The 12,459-nt window shown below is 27.4% G+C and overlaps 4 protein-coding genes across 9 annotated transcripts; 2 read left to right on the top strand and 2 right to left on the bottom strand.

The window, feature by feature from the left end:
* Positions 1-973: 973 nt before the first annotated feature.
* On the bottom strand, positions 974-4,452 carry LOC122631741. Of its 6 annotated transcripts, XM_043817792.1 has the most exons (6): positions 4,164-4,385; positions 4,012-4,066; positions 3,772-3,874; positions 3,380-3,660; positions 2,999-3,302; positions 974-2,898 (listed from the first exon to the last, which is right to left on the bottom strand). In XM_043817792.1, exons 3-6 carry the CDS (start codon positions 3,773-3,775, stop codon positions 1,238-1,240), a joined length of 2,250 nt encoding a protein of 749 aa, XP_043673727.1. In that variant the 5' UTR covers positions 3,776-3,874; positions 4,012-4,066; positions 4,164-4,385; the 3' UTR covers positions 974-1,237. The 6 variants fall into 6 exon arrangements, with proteins under 6 accessions (XP_043673727.1, XP_043673728.1, XP_043673724.1 ...); XM_043817793.1 differs by lacking the exons at positions 4,012-4,066; positions 4,164-4,385 and adding an exon at positions 4,392-4,452; XM_043817789.1 differs by lacking the exon at positions 4,012-4,066 and having other exon boundaries at positions 4,130-4,385.
* Positions 4,453-4,723: 271 nt separating this feature from the next.
* LOC122631760 (translocon-associated protein subunit delta) lies at positions 4,724-5,508 on the top strand. The gene is made up of 2 exons (XM_043817826.1): positions 4,724-5,172; positions 5,247-5,508. Exons 1-2 carry the CDS (start codon positions 4,924-4,926, stop codon positions 5,505-5,507), a joined length of 510 nt encoding a protein of 169 aa, XP_043673761.1. The 5' UTR covers positions 4,724-4,923; the 3' UTR covers position 5,508.
* A 333-nt stretch (positions 5,509-5,841) lies between these two features.
* Positions 5,842-6,762, bottom strand: LOC122631759 (proteasome assembly chaperone 2). Its single transcript, XM_043817824.1, has 2 exons — positions 6,362-6,762; positions 5,842-6,296 (listed from the first exon to the last, which is right to left on the bottom strand). Exons 1-2 carry the CDS (start codon positions 6,692-6,694, stop codon positions 5,871-5,873), a joined length of 759 nt encoding a protein of 252 aa, XP_043673759.1. The 5' UTR covers positions 6,695-6,762; the 3' UTR covers positions 5,842-5,870.
* Positions 6,763-6,969: 207 nt separating this feature from the next.
* LOC122631681 lies at positions 6,970-12,376 on the top strand. Its single transcript, XM_043817655.1, has 4 exons — positions 6,970-7,135; positions 7,244-11,235; positions 11,327-11,608; positions 11,698-12,376. Exons 2-4 carry the CDS (start codon positions 7,250-7,252, stop codon positions 12,272-12,274), a joined length of 4,845 nt encoding a protein of 1,614 aa, XP_043673590.1. The 5' UTR covers positions 6,970-7,135; positions 7,244-7,249; the 3' UTR covers positions 12,275-12,376.
* Positions 12,377-12,459: the final 83 nt, after the last annotated feature.

Here is a 12,459-nt window from a genome sequence, read left to right as displayed (position 1 = left end):
ATATTAAATAATATAAAGTAAATAATAATCATCTAATATTTACCTGATATTAAGATAAATTGTATCTTAAACTGAGTAATATTTAAACATCTAAATGCTATGAATATAAAAGGGATATTAAAATTGTAGTTAAAAGGACAATTGTGAATATTGCTAAAAATTCTGAAATAAAATTAGTTTATGTAAATTTATGTGAAATAGTTATCAAAATATTACTATAATATTTTATACCTTTAATTTTAGCAACATTAATATTATATAAATTATTTATGTGTGGACGTTATATTCACGTAGACACATAGATATAAAAAAAGATAAATTATTATATTTGATACATAGTCTTCCTTAGAGTCTTTGGCTCTTAAATTTATAAATGTAGGCACTTAAAAGTTTGATTAAATATTATTATAATATTATGTATTAATATTTTATATATATATTTATTTGATTTCAGCATCACTCTATTATGATTTGTGTAATACAAATAAAAATTTAAACGCCTTAGTAACAATTTCTCGTGTATGCTATTTGTTATCTATATTATTATGATGTATATAACATGATAAATTTTTACAAGATTTTTACTATTAATATATTTACATATATTTCTCAGCTGAATTACAATAATACTTGTAATGCAAACAGAAATAGTTTAGAAATTTTCTTTTTTTTTAATAAAAGAATTTTCTAATTAATAGCTTTAAGTACCAAGAACTAATAACATATGTTTTGTGCGTAAATATGCATATTAAAAAGATAATAAGGCACTATATTCAGGTCATCATATTCAGGTCGTTATATAGATTATAAATTAACAAATTTATCACTTTTTTCAATACAAAATTTTTGTACGTTCTAATTTCAATATAAATTTATAATATTTCATTCTTTTGCATATTACTGTGTGTGTGTGTGTGTGTGTGTGTGTGTGTGTGTGTGTGTGTGTGTGTGTGTGTGTGTGTGTGTGTGTGTGTGTGTGTGTACTATAATATAATATATATATTATAAGATATTATAATTGCACTTATTTTAAAGGCAATAACTATTATATCTTTAAATGAAACATTGTATAGTGAAAAAAAATCGTATTATAAAATTGCTATTTAAGCAAATTTTGTTTGCCTTATCCTTCTAATTGAGTTATAAATTGCAATATTATATATACATTATTATAATAAGAAAATATGAATACATCATATTTTCTTCTCTCAATATTTTTCAATATTCTATAATAAAGCTATCTTAAACTCGTTAAATAAGGCTGACAGGTCATACGTTCAACAGGTTGGTAGATCTTTTTTTGTACTGGACTAGTGAGATTACCATTGTGTACATAATTAGAAGAATTAGATTCTTTTTGTAAATCGGTAGAGCCAGCAAGATCTCCAACATAGGAATCTAAACAATTTTCATTTGATGAAGTTTGCCCAGAAATTTCATTTCGTTTCCGAAATTTAGTCGAATATTTATAAAAGTCGGACATTTCAAAAGGTTTAGTAACTTCTCTATAAGGCTGATATTTTCCTGCCTGTACTATGGTACAATTATGAGGAGATCTTATAAGAATTGCTTCATCATTGTTTTCCTGAATTTTTCTTGATTCTGCAGGAATTTCAAGTACTTTAGGCCGCCGATGCTCGTAACGAATAGGAGTTGGTTGTAAATGCGTTTGTGCTTGAATAGATGTTTCCAACTTACAACGTCCTTGCAAATTTGAATGAATATTTTTTGCAGTATCATTAACAGTATTAATGACACCGCTATCTTTTGCACATGATACAGGTGAGCTTGATTGGCAGTGCATAGCTTTATGTGTAATTAATAAGCTTGGGTCTAATGCAGGACTTGTACCTGAATCTAAAGACGTTTCGTACCATTCTTTTTCTTTTCCTTTACGGCTAACATTATCAGTAGTATCCTTATCATCTTGTGATTCCTGCGATCGATTAGAGTGCCATGTTTCTACACTTCCTAAAGACTGAGTACGTAGGAGAATTTTATTGTTGACTTGTGTTTGTTCTGATAAAGGTAATAAATGAATAGTAGGTTGTGGGTAGGACACAGCAGGTACAGAATTTTTAGATCCTCCAATCGTTACTGTTCGATATCGGGATTGTGTATCTGCGTTTATGTTTCCTACATGTTGCACTCCATTTCGTTTTCTACGATCGAGGCTGCCAAATCTATCTGACACAAGTTGTTCATCAGGACACCAAATTATTTCTTCGTCATAACGCATCCAACATCCTGGAGGCATATGTGAATCAACAGGTGGTCCCATAGATCTCAAATTTCTATTAGTAGACATGTCACGATCTTTTCTTTGCCATGACTGTGATTGATTTTTATAATGTAATTGATACTCTGGCGTATGTACATGATGAGATGAACGAAATTCTCTATCATAATATAGTTGATTAGATTTTCGTTGAACTTCGCTATCAAGCTGTTTATATTCTGCATATTGCTGATGATTATAAAAATCTTCTTGTAATTCGTGTTGTTTTTGTTGTTGTTGTTGAAATTGACGATATCTTATTTGACGTTCTTCTTCACTATACGTGTTCGGTACGGTACGATATACTCGATTATTATCCTGATAATGATTCTGATTACGTGTACCACCACTACCATGAGAATACGTACGAGTACGATATTGATCGGGTAAAATGTAAATATTATGATTCTCATTAAAATCATTCTCTGATGTTTTAATATTTTGTCGTTGGTCAACAGGACTTGTAGAAGAAAAACCAGTATCATGAGTATGATGATAAACATTCGTGAATGGAAGATGTTCCTCATATCCAGGATATTTTTGTTCTGTTCCTATCAAATTTAGATTAACATTTTCTTCTTGAGTAATGGCTCTTGTAGAGACCAAACAACTTTCATTTCCTGTATAAAAACAGTTATGATGAACAGAAGTTTGACAAAAATGTTAATGATTTTAATGTCACACCTTTTTTATTACAAATAAAATAATTATATATAGTACCTGTGCTGTCAAGAGGTGGTCGAGGCTTCTTTGTTCTATGCTTGACATTGCTTTGCAAATGTGACTGAGAATTACATGTCATTGTATGTTGATATTGTCCTGTACGATGTGTTTTATTACGAGATTGACGTATAGAATTTAAACGTGCTTCCAATTCTTGTAATCTTCTTTGACCTTGTTGATAAACCAATCTATGCTTTCGACGTACAGCTTTGCTTTCTGCAGGATCATTAACAATTCCTAAGGCAGCTTCTACTATACCAATTTGAACTTGCCGCTCTAATTCTAGAGCAGATTCTTCCTGCTTACAATAATAAAATTAAGTTTCTATTTTCTAATGTATATATATATGTTATGGAATACAAAATATAATGATCTTACAGCTTCATTTGATTTTAATTTGTTGATTAAATTCTGAGGATACGTAAATGCTGTGCCAACTTTTTTACGAAAAGTAGGTGGACTTTCTCCAGGCTCCAGTGGTATCTCTGGTGGCAAAACTCCTGTTAACTCTGCCTCTTCTATACAAAGATTCTTTAATTCAGTATTTTTCAGAGCTAGTTTCTCTTGTAGTGCTTCACGCCGTTGACGAAGCCATTGTAATCTTGCAGACAACGAATCTTCTGCCAAAGATCCTGGCGCACCTTCATTTCCTGCCATCACTATTAAAAAACATAGATCTTTATACTAATTTGTGTTAAAAATAAAATAATAGTTAAAATTTGTTATAATAAATCTAATTTATTAATAAAATAAAAAATTTATTTACTTACCCATATTATTGCCAAATTATACAAAATAGTAGCGATTATAATCTTTACTACTCGGTCATATATCTAGTACATTCTATATTACCAAAAGAAATAACTACTCCATCTAAAATATAAATGAAATCACTTAATTTATACAAAGTTCTATATTTATTCCTCATAAAATATTGAAAAATAAGAAGCAGAATTTTTATATATGTTATTGCAATATTCGTATTAAAAATATAGTAATTGTAATGCAACCTGTTGATTAAGATAAATTATTTTCACCATTAACTTCATAATGGATATAAAATGTCTAGAATGTTAAAAATCATATTTTATTATTATTATCATCTTTAATATATATAGAAATATATACCCATATATAGATGTTCTTGGAATTGTAAACTCACTTCATTTTGATAATTTTAACTATTAGCATAAAAATTATGTACAGTATTAAAAATCAACATGAAGAAGAGGTGAATAGCTGTACTAGAGTGCGTCTCACAATAGCATAAGTTTTTCATATAGTTATGCTTTAATCACAATCCTTTCATTCCTCTATTTATTTTTATTGATGATTGAAAAATTTCGATCATCTAACTCGCTCTAATTCTTGAAAGATGACATATAAATACCTTTTCTCATGAACAATCGCATAAAGAAGTAATAGAATCATTTATAACGTAATCATTGGTTACACAATGAAGTTCGTTGTAAAGAACAATATATAACCAATCAATATACTGGAATTTCTGTAAATGCATTTAATATATATTACTTTTATAAAATATTACTAAATATTATTAATAACTGATATATTATTATCCTGATGTATTGTTTATAAATTGGTACTTGATTTTACTTTCAAAAAATGATTGTATAATTCTCTCAATAGATGGCATAATTACTTCATGAATTTATATCTTGTGTATCATCTCTATCATAGATATTTATAGGTAAAAGACACGTCATAACCACGTCTGCAATCAAATATTGTTTTTGAATTACGTTATGATGGGATAAGATCGAAGTAGAATAAGAAACGTGTTTGAAGGGTTGTGCATACTATCGTTTACTACATTATACCGGATATAATATAACGATCTACTGTTAGATTTTAATAGGAATTCTATTAATTTAATTATTTTATAAAGTAATTTAATAAACATGAATTGGTCTGTTTTTCTATATACACTATCTGCTGTAATTTTGACCATATCCGCAGAAACATGTCAAAAACCAGAAGTTGTAGCATCGGCATATGTAACAGAAGATGCTACTGTTCTTACTAATGTAGCTTTTACAACACAATTCGTATTAAAATGCAGCAATGGTGTGAAAGGAATTCCATTGTATGCAGAAGTTGAAGGAAAAGCTTTACCTGCTGTAAGATTAAGTGCAGATAATAAATATCAGGTAAAATAATAAATATAAATAATTTGTATGTTGTAATTCATATTTTTCTTTTAAATATTTATTTTTTTTTCTAGGTTTCTTGGACAGAAGAAATAAAAAATGCAAGATCTGGAGATTATAGTGTTAAGCTTTATGATGAAGAAAAATATGCTGCTATTCGTAAAGCTTATAGAAATGGAGAAGATCCTAGTATAGTAAAACCACTAGCTGTAGTTGTACTTAATAATCCAGGTATTTATCTTGGACCATGGATTAACTCTGAATTTTTGGCAGCATTTTTAGCTGCTCTTGTTTCATATGCTGCATTCTCAGCTAAATTTAAACTTCTTGCATAGTGAAAATATCATTTATTACAAAGCCTCATTTCTATATACATCATTATTAAATTGAAATATTCATATGTTAGATTGAAATTTTGTAAACATAAATATTTTGAATGTGTTTGCTACTTCTGTATTGCAAAAATATAATGTAGGATATGAATACAATTTAAATATAATTAAATAAATGTAAATAAATTTGACTCAGTTTAAATATATTTTTAAAATTGAAAAAATTATACTGTTATATTAGTTGTATCTGATATATCTTTATAATTTTTTATTGTACAATTTTATCATACAATTTTAATATACAAGATTTTGTTAAGAGAAATAAACATTTTTTTTTAATAATTTCATAATATATATTTATTTTATTTAATATATCTCAGATGATGGTACATTTCCAAATAAATATTTCCATGATGGTGGATACTTGATAGCTAAAGATCCAATAGAATTAATTTGTATTAAATTCATCCATTGATTTAAGTAATTTATTAAATTTAATGCATCAGGAATATTATCCCCTTCAGAACAAAATTTAAATAAAATTATACATGGTATATTATTATTTGTAAGGAAATCAAATAAATTGATTGCAAAGCCTCCTCCTGGAATTTGTGTTATTTGTTTGTTGTTTGAGTAAGATATATGTTTTGATTCATATTGAAGCCATTTTAGATTATCGAAAACTTGTTTATTATCAGATAATATATTGGCAGATGCAATGTATCTCAATTCTGTAACATTTAATTCAGTATCTGTTTTCTCATAAGCATAACTACTTGTCAGGATTACTACCTAGAATAAAATGAAGTAAAAAGTGTTATGTTATTTATATGTTTATAATATATATAAAAGTATACCTTAGATATTTTATTCGTTGTAATAAATTGAGATAAATTATGATAAAAACTATTTAATGATTTAATAAATGGTGAACGAATTTGTATAACAAGTATTTTATTTTCAACTCCTGCATATATATCAACTGCAGTGCTTAAGTATTCAGATGTTTCAATATAAGGATCCAACCCAACTATGGGTATAAAAGCAGAAGTTATGATTTGCCCAATTCTTTGAAGGTTAAGACTCGCAACTAATAGATCGACAGTTAATTGAGCGACATTACCAACTGCCACTGACGGCACTATTAACGTGAAATCTTCTAAATTCAATATTTTTGATAATTTAATCATTGTTTTTTTTTTTTTTTTATAGAAACTAGTTTGAATGTAGGTTACTAATAATACAGTAATGACATGACAACATGAGATGACTCACACAATTTCACAAGTATCGTAATACTTAACGTTTATTGGCTATACGATTTATATGGAAGATGATTGGTTACTTTTAAGAAATTTCATATCCACATACACACACACGTAGATACATATATGTATATATATACACATGCACCACACAATATGTTTACTACGAGCAACGGTATGAATTTGGCTACAGATTTAGTCAAATAATTTTAATATCGACTGTTAAAAGTTATAAACGTAATAAATAAGGTTAGAATTTTTAGTAATTTGAAATAATATGATAGTGTAAGACGATTTTCTCCTTTTATGAAAAAACAAAAATCTCAAAGAAATGTAGCATTTTTGGATATTCAAAGTGAATAAAAGGTAAAACAACCATTACATTATTAGAAAATTTTCTAAGATAAGAGACTAATGTTATATATAGTATTATTATTGATATTAATATTAAAATAATTATATTTGTGTCTGTAGAAAAAAATGTATGACAAAGAAGAAATGGATGCAAACATTACAGAAAATACTTCAAAGGGATTCACATTCTCTAGACCAAATGTTGTCTTTAGTCCTCCCAAAACATTCAATTATGATTTTTCAACTAATTTTATTTCTCCAAGTTCAAGCAAACAAACATTTAGTTTTGCAGCACCTGAAGCAATATCACAGTTAACTAATTATACCAAAACACAAAGTAATGAAACTGAAAAAAAATATAAGCCTAAAATATCTAGAAATGCATTTGAACCATCGGTTAATGTGTTTGCTCATGCTTTGAAAGATAGTTCAGCTTTTGAACAATTGGCTAAAAATTCTAGATCACATATAGTAAAATTTAATTTGGATAATTCAATAACATGTACAAATGTTCCAAAAGAACTACTTATAAAGTCATCAGCAAAAGAATATTTTCATACTTATGGTCAAATAATGAAAATTACTATTAAACCGAAGAAGCAAATAATTATAGTATTTTATGCATCTAAAGAAGAAGCAAATAATGCCTATCAAAAAAGTGGAGAATATTTAGGTAAAAAATTTCTTGTCGAATGGACAAAGTCGGAGAAGATACCAAAGTCTCCTACTAAAAAGAAAGAATTAAAGAAAAATATAGTTACAAATTTTCTTAAATTAGAAGATGAAATTAGAACAGAATTAGAAGCCATGACAAATTTGGAATATAATTTACCTGATTATAAAAGTGGTGATATATATAGAGTACCATCTATTGGAAAAAGAAGCAAAGGGTCACATGTAAAAAAATCTGAGAAGATATTGCCTAAAATTGAAAAGGTAGCAGCAAAAGTAGATAAAGTTGAAAGCGATAGTCAAATAATGACATCATTACATGGTGCATCTGTAGAGGAATTACAAAGTATAATACATCAAATTAGTATTACTTCAGAAGATAAATATAAAATTTTAGAGGCAAGGGATCGTTTGATGAGACTTAAACAAGTAAAGTCACATTCATTGGCAACTGCTAAAATTACAAGTGGAACTTGTCCAGACATGTGTCCTGAAAAGGAACGTTTGATGCGTGAATCACAAAGACAAGTAGCTCCATATGAACAACTTGAAGGAAATGAATATAGAATAAATCATATGATAGCTGTTAAACAATACTCCAGATCTTCTGCAGATCAGGAGGAACCAATGGCTCATGAGTTAAGACCAGTAAAATCTTTAAAAATGACAATGAGTTATTTACTTCATGAAATTGTAAATCTTTGTGAAGAAGAAGGTACCAATCTAGGAGAATGGTATCACTTTCTATGGGATAGAACAAGAGGAATAAGAAAAGATATAACTCAACAAGAACTTTGTTGTATTGATAGTGTAGAATTAGTTGAACAATGTGCTAGATTTCATATAGTATGCTCAGAAAGACTTTGTGCAGAAGAATTATCAGTATTTGATAAAAAAATTAATTCAGAAAACTTAACAAAATGCTTACAGTCTTTAAAGTATATGTATCATGATTTGAGAGTAAAAGGTATCACATGTCAAAATGAATCAGAATTTCGGGCATATATTATTCTCTTGAATTTGAATAATGGTAATTTTATGTCAGACTTACAGCAACTTCCAACTCCTATACAAAAATCGCCAGAAGTACAATTTGCAATAAATATTTATTCTACTCTTGAGTCTAATAATTATTACAAATTTTTCAAGCTAGTACGGCAAACAACGTACTTAAATGCTTGCATTTTGCTTAGATATTTTAATCAAGTCAGAGTGAAAGCTTTATCTATAATGGTCAAGGCTTATTGTAGAACTACATCTACAGCATATCCATTATATGAATTACTTCATAATCTTGGTTTTGAAAATGAGAATGAAACCATATGTTTTTGTGAACAAGTAGGAATCAATGTATCAAGTGATGAATTATACGTAATGTTAAATAGACAAAATTTTTGTTTGCCAATGTCAAATATACAACAAGGTAGAGCTCATTACATGATAGAGTCAAAAAGAACTTCAAAAGGATTATCAATTAGTGAATGCATTGCTGGTGGAAAAATGCCTGAAAAATCTTACAAGAATCATAAGCCCCACAGTAGTTTTGATTCTGAAGGTTATTTAATGCCTCAATCTATAAATGCAGAAGATCAGAATTCAAGTATCGATAAAAGTGTAGTCAAGTTAATTTCACATGAGATTATAGAAAAAGAATCAGAACCTTCAGAAAAAGAAATTTTATTAAACGAAAAAAATCATAATACCTTTCCTATAGATACACCAACTACTAAATATTATGATCATTTTCAGAAACTAACTAAAATTAATGATACTGATTTGAATAAATCCGAAACTATCACTGCTCCTGTATCTCAGTCAGAGCATAATATAATTACATCAAAATCTGAGCAGATTACATCTGAAAGTAAGATAGAGACAAATTTACTATCAGATACTCAGATACAACAAGATTATCTTAGTACACCCATAATTTTTAATAAAGCATGTTATGATATTTTACCAAAAAAACTTAAAGATAAAAATAGTATTTCTAATAATACAAGCAATAATGCATCACTACCACAATCGAGTTTTAATGTTTTACATCAAACTAAACCTACAGAAACTTTTGAAATGACTTCACCATTTCTGATGACTGTAAATAAGAGCATATTTTCTGAAACTGGAAAAGGAAATATATTTACAAAATCTACTGTACCATGCACAATATTTGACAATAACGTCTCAAATGTAAGTTTTACTTCACATCAAAGTATATCTAGTACAAAGTTTATTCCATCTGAACAAACAGCACCAATAAATAAAAATATGCAATCGCAAAATAAATTATCAATTAAAAAGGAGCCAGAAATTGTAGGCATTAAACAAATGGAACAAAAAATGCAACAAATTAATAAAGAGACAGAGAAAATTTTTGAAGAATTGATAGAAAAAGTGATAGAAGAACCATGTTCTACTATTCTCCAAGAAGAAATAAATAGATCAATAATGTATAATTCGTTAAGTAACAATATGTTAACTTGTTTCATTGATGAAATGTGTGATGCAATATTATTTGAAGAAATAACAAGTTTTCAAAAGGTAGAGGAATTCACAAAAAAGAGAAATGAACGAAAGATCAATAAATATTTTCATGTATGGAAAACGTGGGCATTTAAAAAAAATCAGCAAAGAAAAGCATTAGATAACACACCTGTTTGGTTGCAGAAACAATCTATAGATGAATGTGCTAAGATTTTATATCGTGATGGCCAAAAATTAGTTATAGAAAATATGTGCAAAAGGCAGTGCACAGTAGAAGTACCAAAATCTCCTATTATAAATAATTTAGCTCCTATTGAGGTGATCATTTATGCAGGTATTAAAGAAAACCTTAAATCATTAAATATGCATATTACAACAAATTTATTTTGGAAAGTTGTAATATCATGGCCACATTTAGAAAATAAAACTGATTTATGGCAATATAAAAAAATAATAAATCGATATTTATGCCCTGAGGATTATACAGTAGAACCAATAATAAAATCATTTCAACCAAACTCATATGAAAATTTACATATTTGTATAAGATATTTTGAAGGTTTTATTGCAGAACACAATTTATTTGGAACAGATGGTTTTATATTTATTGCTACTGCTTCAGAAAATGCTATTTCTGTTAACAAACGATTAACAAAAAATATATTGTCTAGAGAGAAACTCATACCAATACCTTTAGTATTTATTATTTTGGGAAATGGAGGATTGGAAACAGAAAAAGAAAAAATTGTAACAGATTTAGATACTCTATTAGAATCAGGATATATATCTGAATACACTATCACTGTTGAGAACAAATTGAATGAAACAGTTATTCTAAATTTGATTCAAAGCACGATTTTGTGGTTGGCTATTAATAAGCCTCCAAAAAATCCATTGGAAATGGATTCTTTACAAAATTTGTGTGATATTTGTATAACAGAAGAATTCTGGCAAAGGTAAGTAATATTACATTTTATTGCATATGTATTTTATATATATATATATCACAATCCATTCAATTTATAGAAATAATTTATATTGTTGCAGAGTTTTAGAAGATTCAATTCGTAATGCAAATCTTTCTGAATCTATAAAAGACCCCAATTTTCTAATAAATTTACATAATGAAGCAGTGGCACATTTGATCCATATTTTATTAGATCCAGAATCTCTAATGTATACAAAATTTTCACCAGAATTAAAAAAATTTGTAAGAAATCAGTGCATATCACCATGTAGTTATGAATATTTTGATGATGTATGGAGAACAGTGGAGTATAGGGTAAATTTAGAAAATATTATAAGTGGATTGATGCTACCACATTGGAGGTAATTAAAAAAAATTATTTATTTATATTGTTTTTAAATATATAATAAATATTATTTATATAATAAATATTTACTTTGCTCTTTTCTAGCTTTCCATGGCCAGTAACAGATGTACACCAATTACATCAAAATATAATCCATTATTGTCATATAGTATTACCAGATATAAATAATCATGCCTTTTCCTGTGATATTTTAAGTCATTTATATTTTATGACAGGTAGTATACAAGTAATGAATTTTGCAGATATATTAGTCCACATTGTCAAAGAAAAAATAAGTTTTATCGAAACGGATTTAAAGGTCGTTTATAATAAAAATTATATAAAGTATTTTAAAACACTACCATGGTGGTTTAAATCTACTACCTTTGCAGAATATACTTCAAAAATAAATCTAGATGAAACATATTCTATTAAGAGAGATAATATAATTACAGAACCGGTTCAGAAAAAACGGAAATTAAAGGATTGTAGTGATAGTACTTTCGAAGATGACGATGTAATAAATGAATTTGATCCATTAGCTGAATTTTGTGATTACACTAAAAATAAAATTATAGATGTACATCGTTCATCTCAACTTCTAGAAAATCGTTTAAAAGAACAGCAATTGGAAAATCGAAAATTAGAGGAGAAGATAAAAAATGCTGTTTTACCTATATAATAAGATTTCTTAAATATGTAAATATAATTTATATGAGAGTAATGTCTTCAGTATCATTATATTTGTTCTAATTATACTTTAGTAAAAAGCACTATTATTGGATTAATTAATTACTTTTTTAAATTATACAATTCTTCCTATATGAATCTGTTTTGTTTATAAAATATTCAGAAAGAAATTACAAC

Source organism: Vespula pensylvanica, chromosome 9 (genome assembly GCF_014466175.1).
Source record: "Vespula pensylvanica isolate Volc-1 chromosome 9, ASM1446617v1, whole genome shotgun sequence".
Lineage (NCBI taxonomy): Eukaryota > Metazoa > Arthropoda > Insecta > Hymenoptera > Vespidae > Vespula > Vespula pensylvanica.
The sequence above is the reverse complement of the archived record's forward strand: the minus strand, read 5'-3'. Positions and strand labels throughout refer to the sequence as shown.

What these genes read in the sequence shown, in the direction of transcription:
- LOC122631681 (XM_043817655.1), top strand. Translation starts at nt 7,250, where the DNA reads ATGTATGACAAAGAAGAAATGGATGCAAACATTACAGAAAATACTTCA. An exon ending in ACAGAAGAATTCTGGCAAAG is followed by an intron (nt 11,236 to 11,326) that starts GTAAGTAATATT and finishes ATATTGTTGCAG; the next exon opens with AGTTTTAGAAGATTCAATTC. An exon ending in TTGATGCTACCACATTGGAG is followed by an intron (nt 11,609 to 11,697) that starts GTAATTAAAAAA and finishes GCTCTTTTCTAG; the next exon opens with CTTTCCATGGCCAGTAACAG.
- LOC122631741 (XM_043817793.1), bottom strand. An exon ending in AATTAAAATCAAATGAAGCT is followed by an intron (nt 3,303 to 3,379) that starts GTAAGATCATTA and finishes TATTATTGTAAG; the next exon opens with CAGGAAGAATCTGCTCTAGA. An exon ending in ACCACCTCTTGACAGCACAG is followed by an intron (nt 2,899 to 2,998) that starts GTACTATATATA and finishes GTTTTTATACAG; the next exon opens with GAAATGAAAGTTGTTTGGTC.
- LOC122631759 (XM_043817824.1), bottom strand. Translation starts at nt 6,694, where the DNA reads ATGATTAAATTATCAAAAATATTGAATTTAGAAGATTTCACGTTAATA. An exon ending in CAACGAATAAAATATCTAAG is followed by an intron (nt 6,297 to 6,361) that starts GTATACTTTTAT and finishes ATTTTATTCTAG; the next exon opens with GTAGTAATCCTGACAAGTAG.
- LOC122631760 (XM_043817826.1), top strand. Translation starts at nt 4,924, where the DNA reads ATGAATTGGTCTGTTTTTCTATATACACTATCTGCTGTAATTTTGACC. An exon ending in GTGCAGATAATAAATATCAG is followed by an intron (nt 5,173 to 5,246) that starts GTAAAATAATAA and finishes TTTTTTTTCTAG; the next exon opens with GTTTCTTGGACAGAAGAAAT.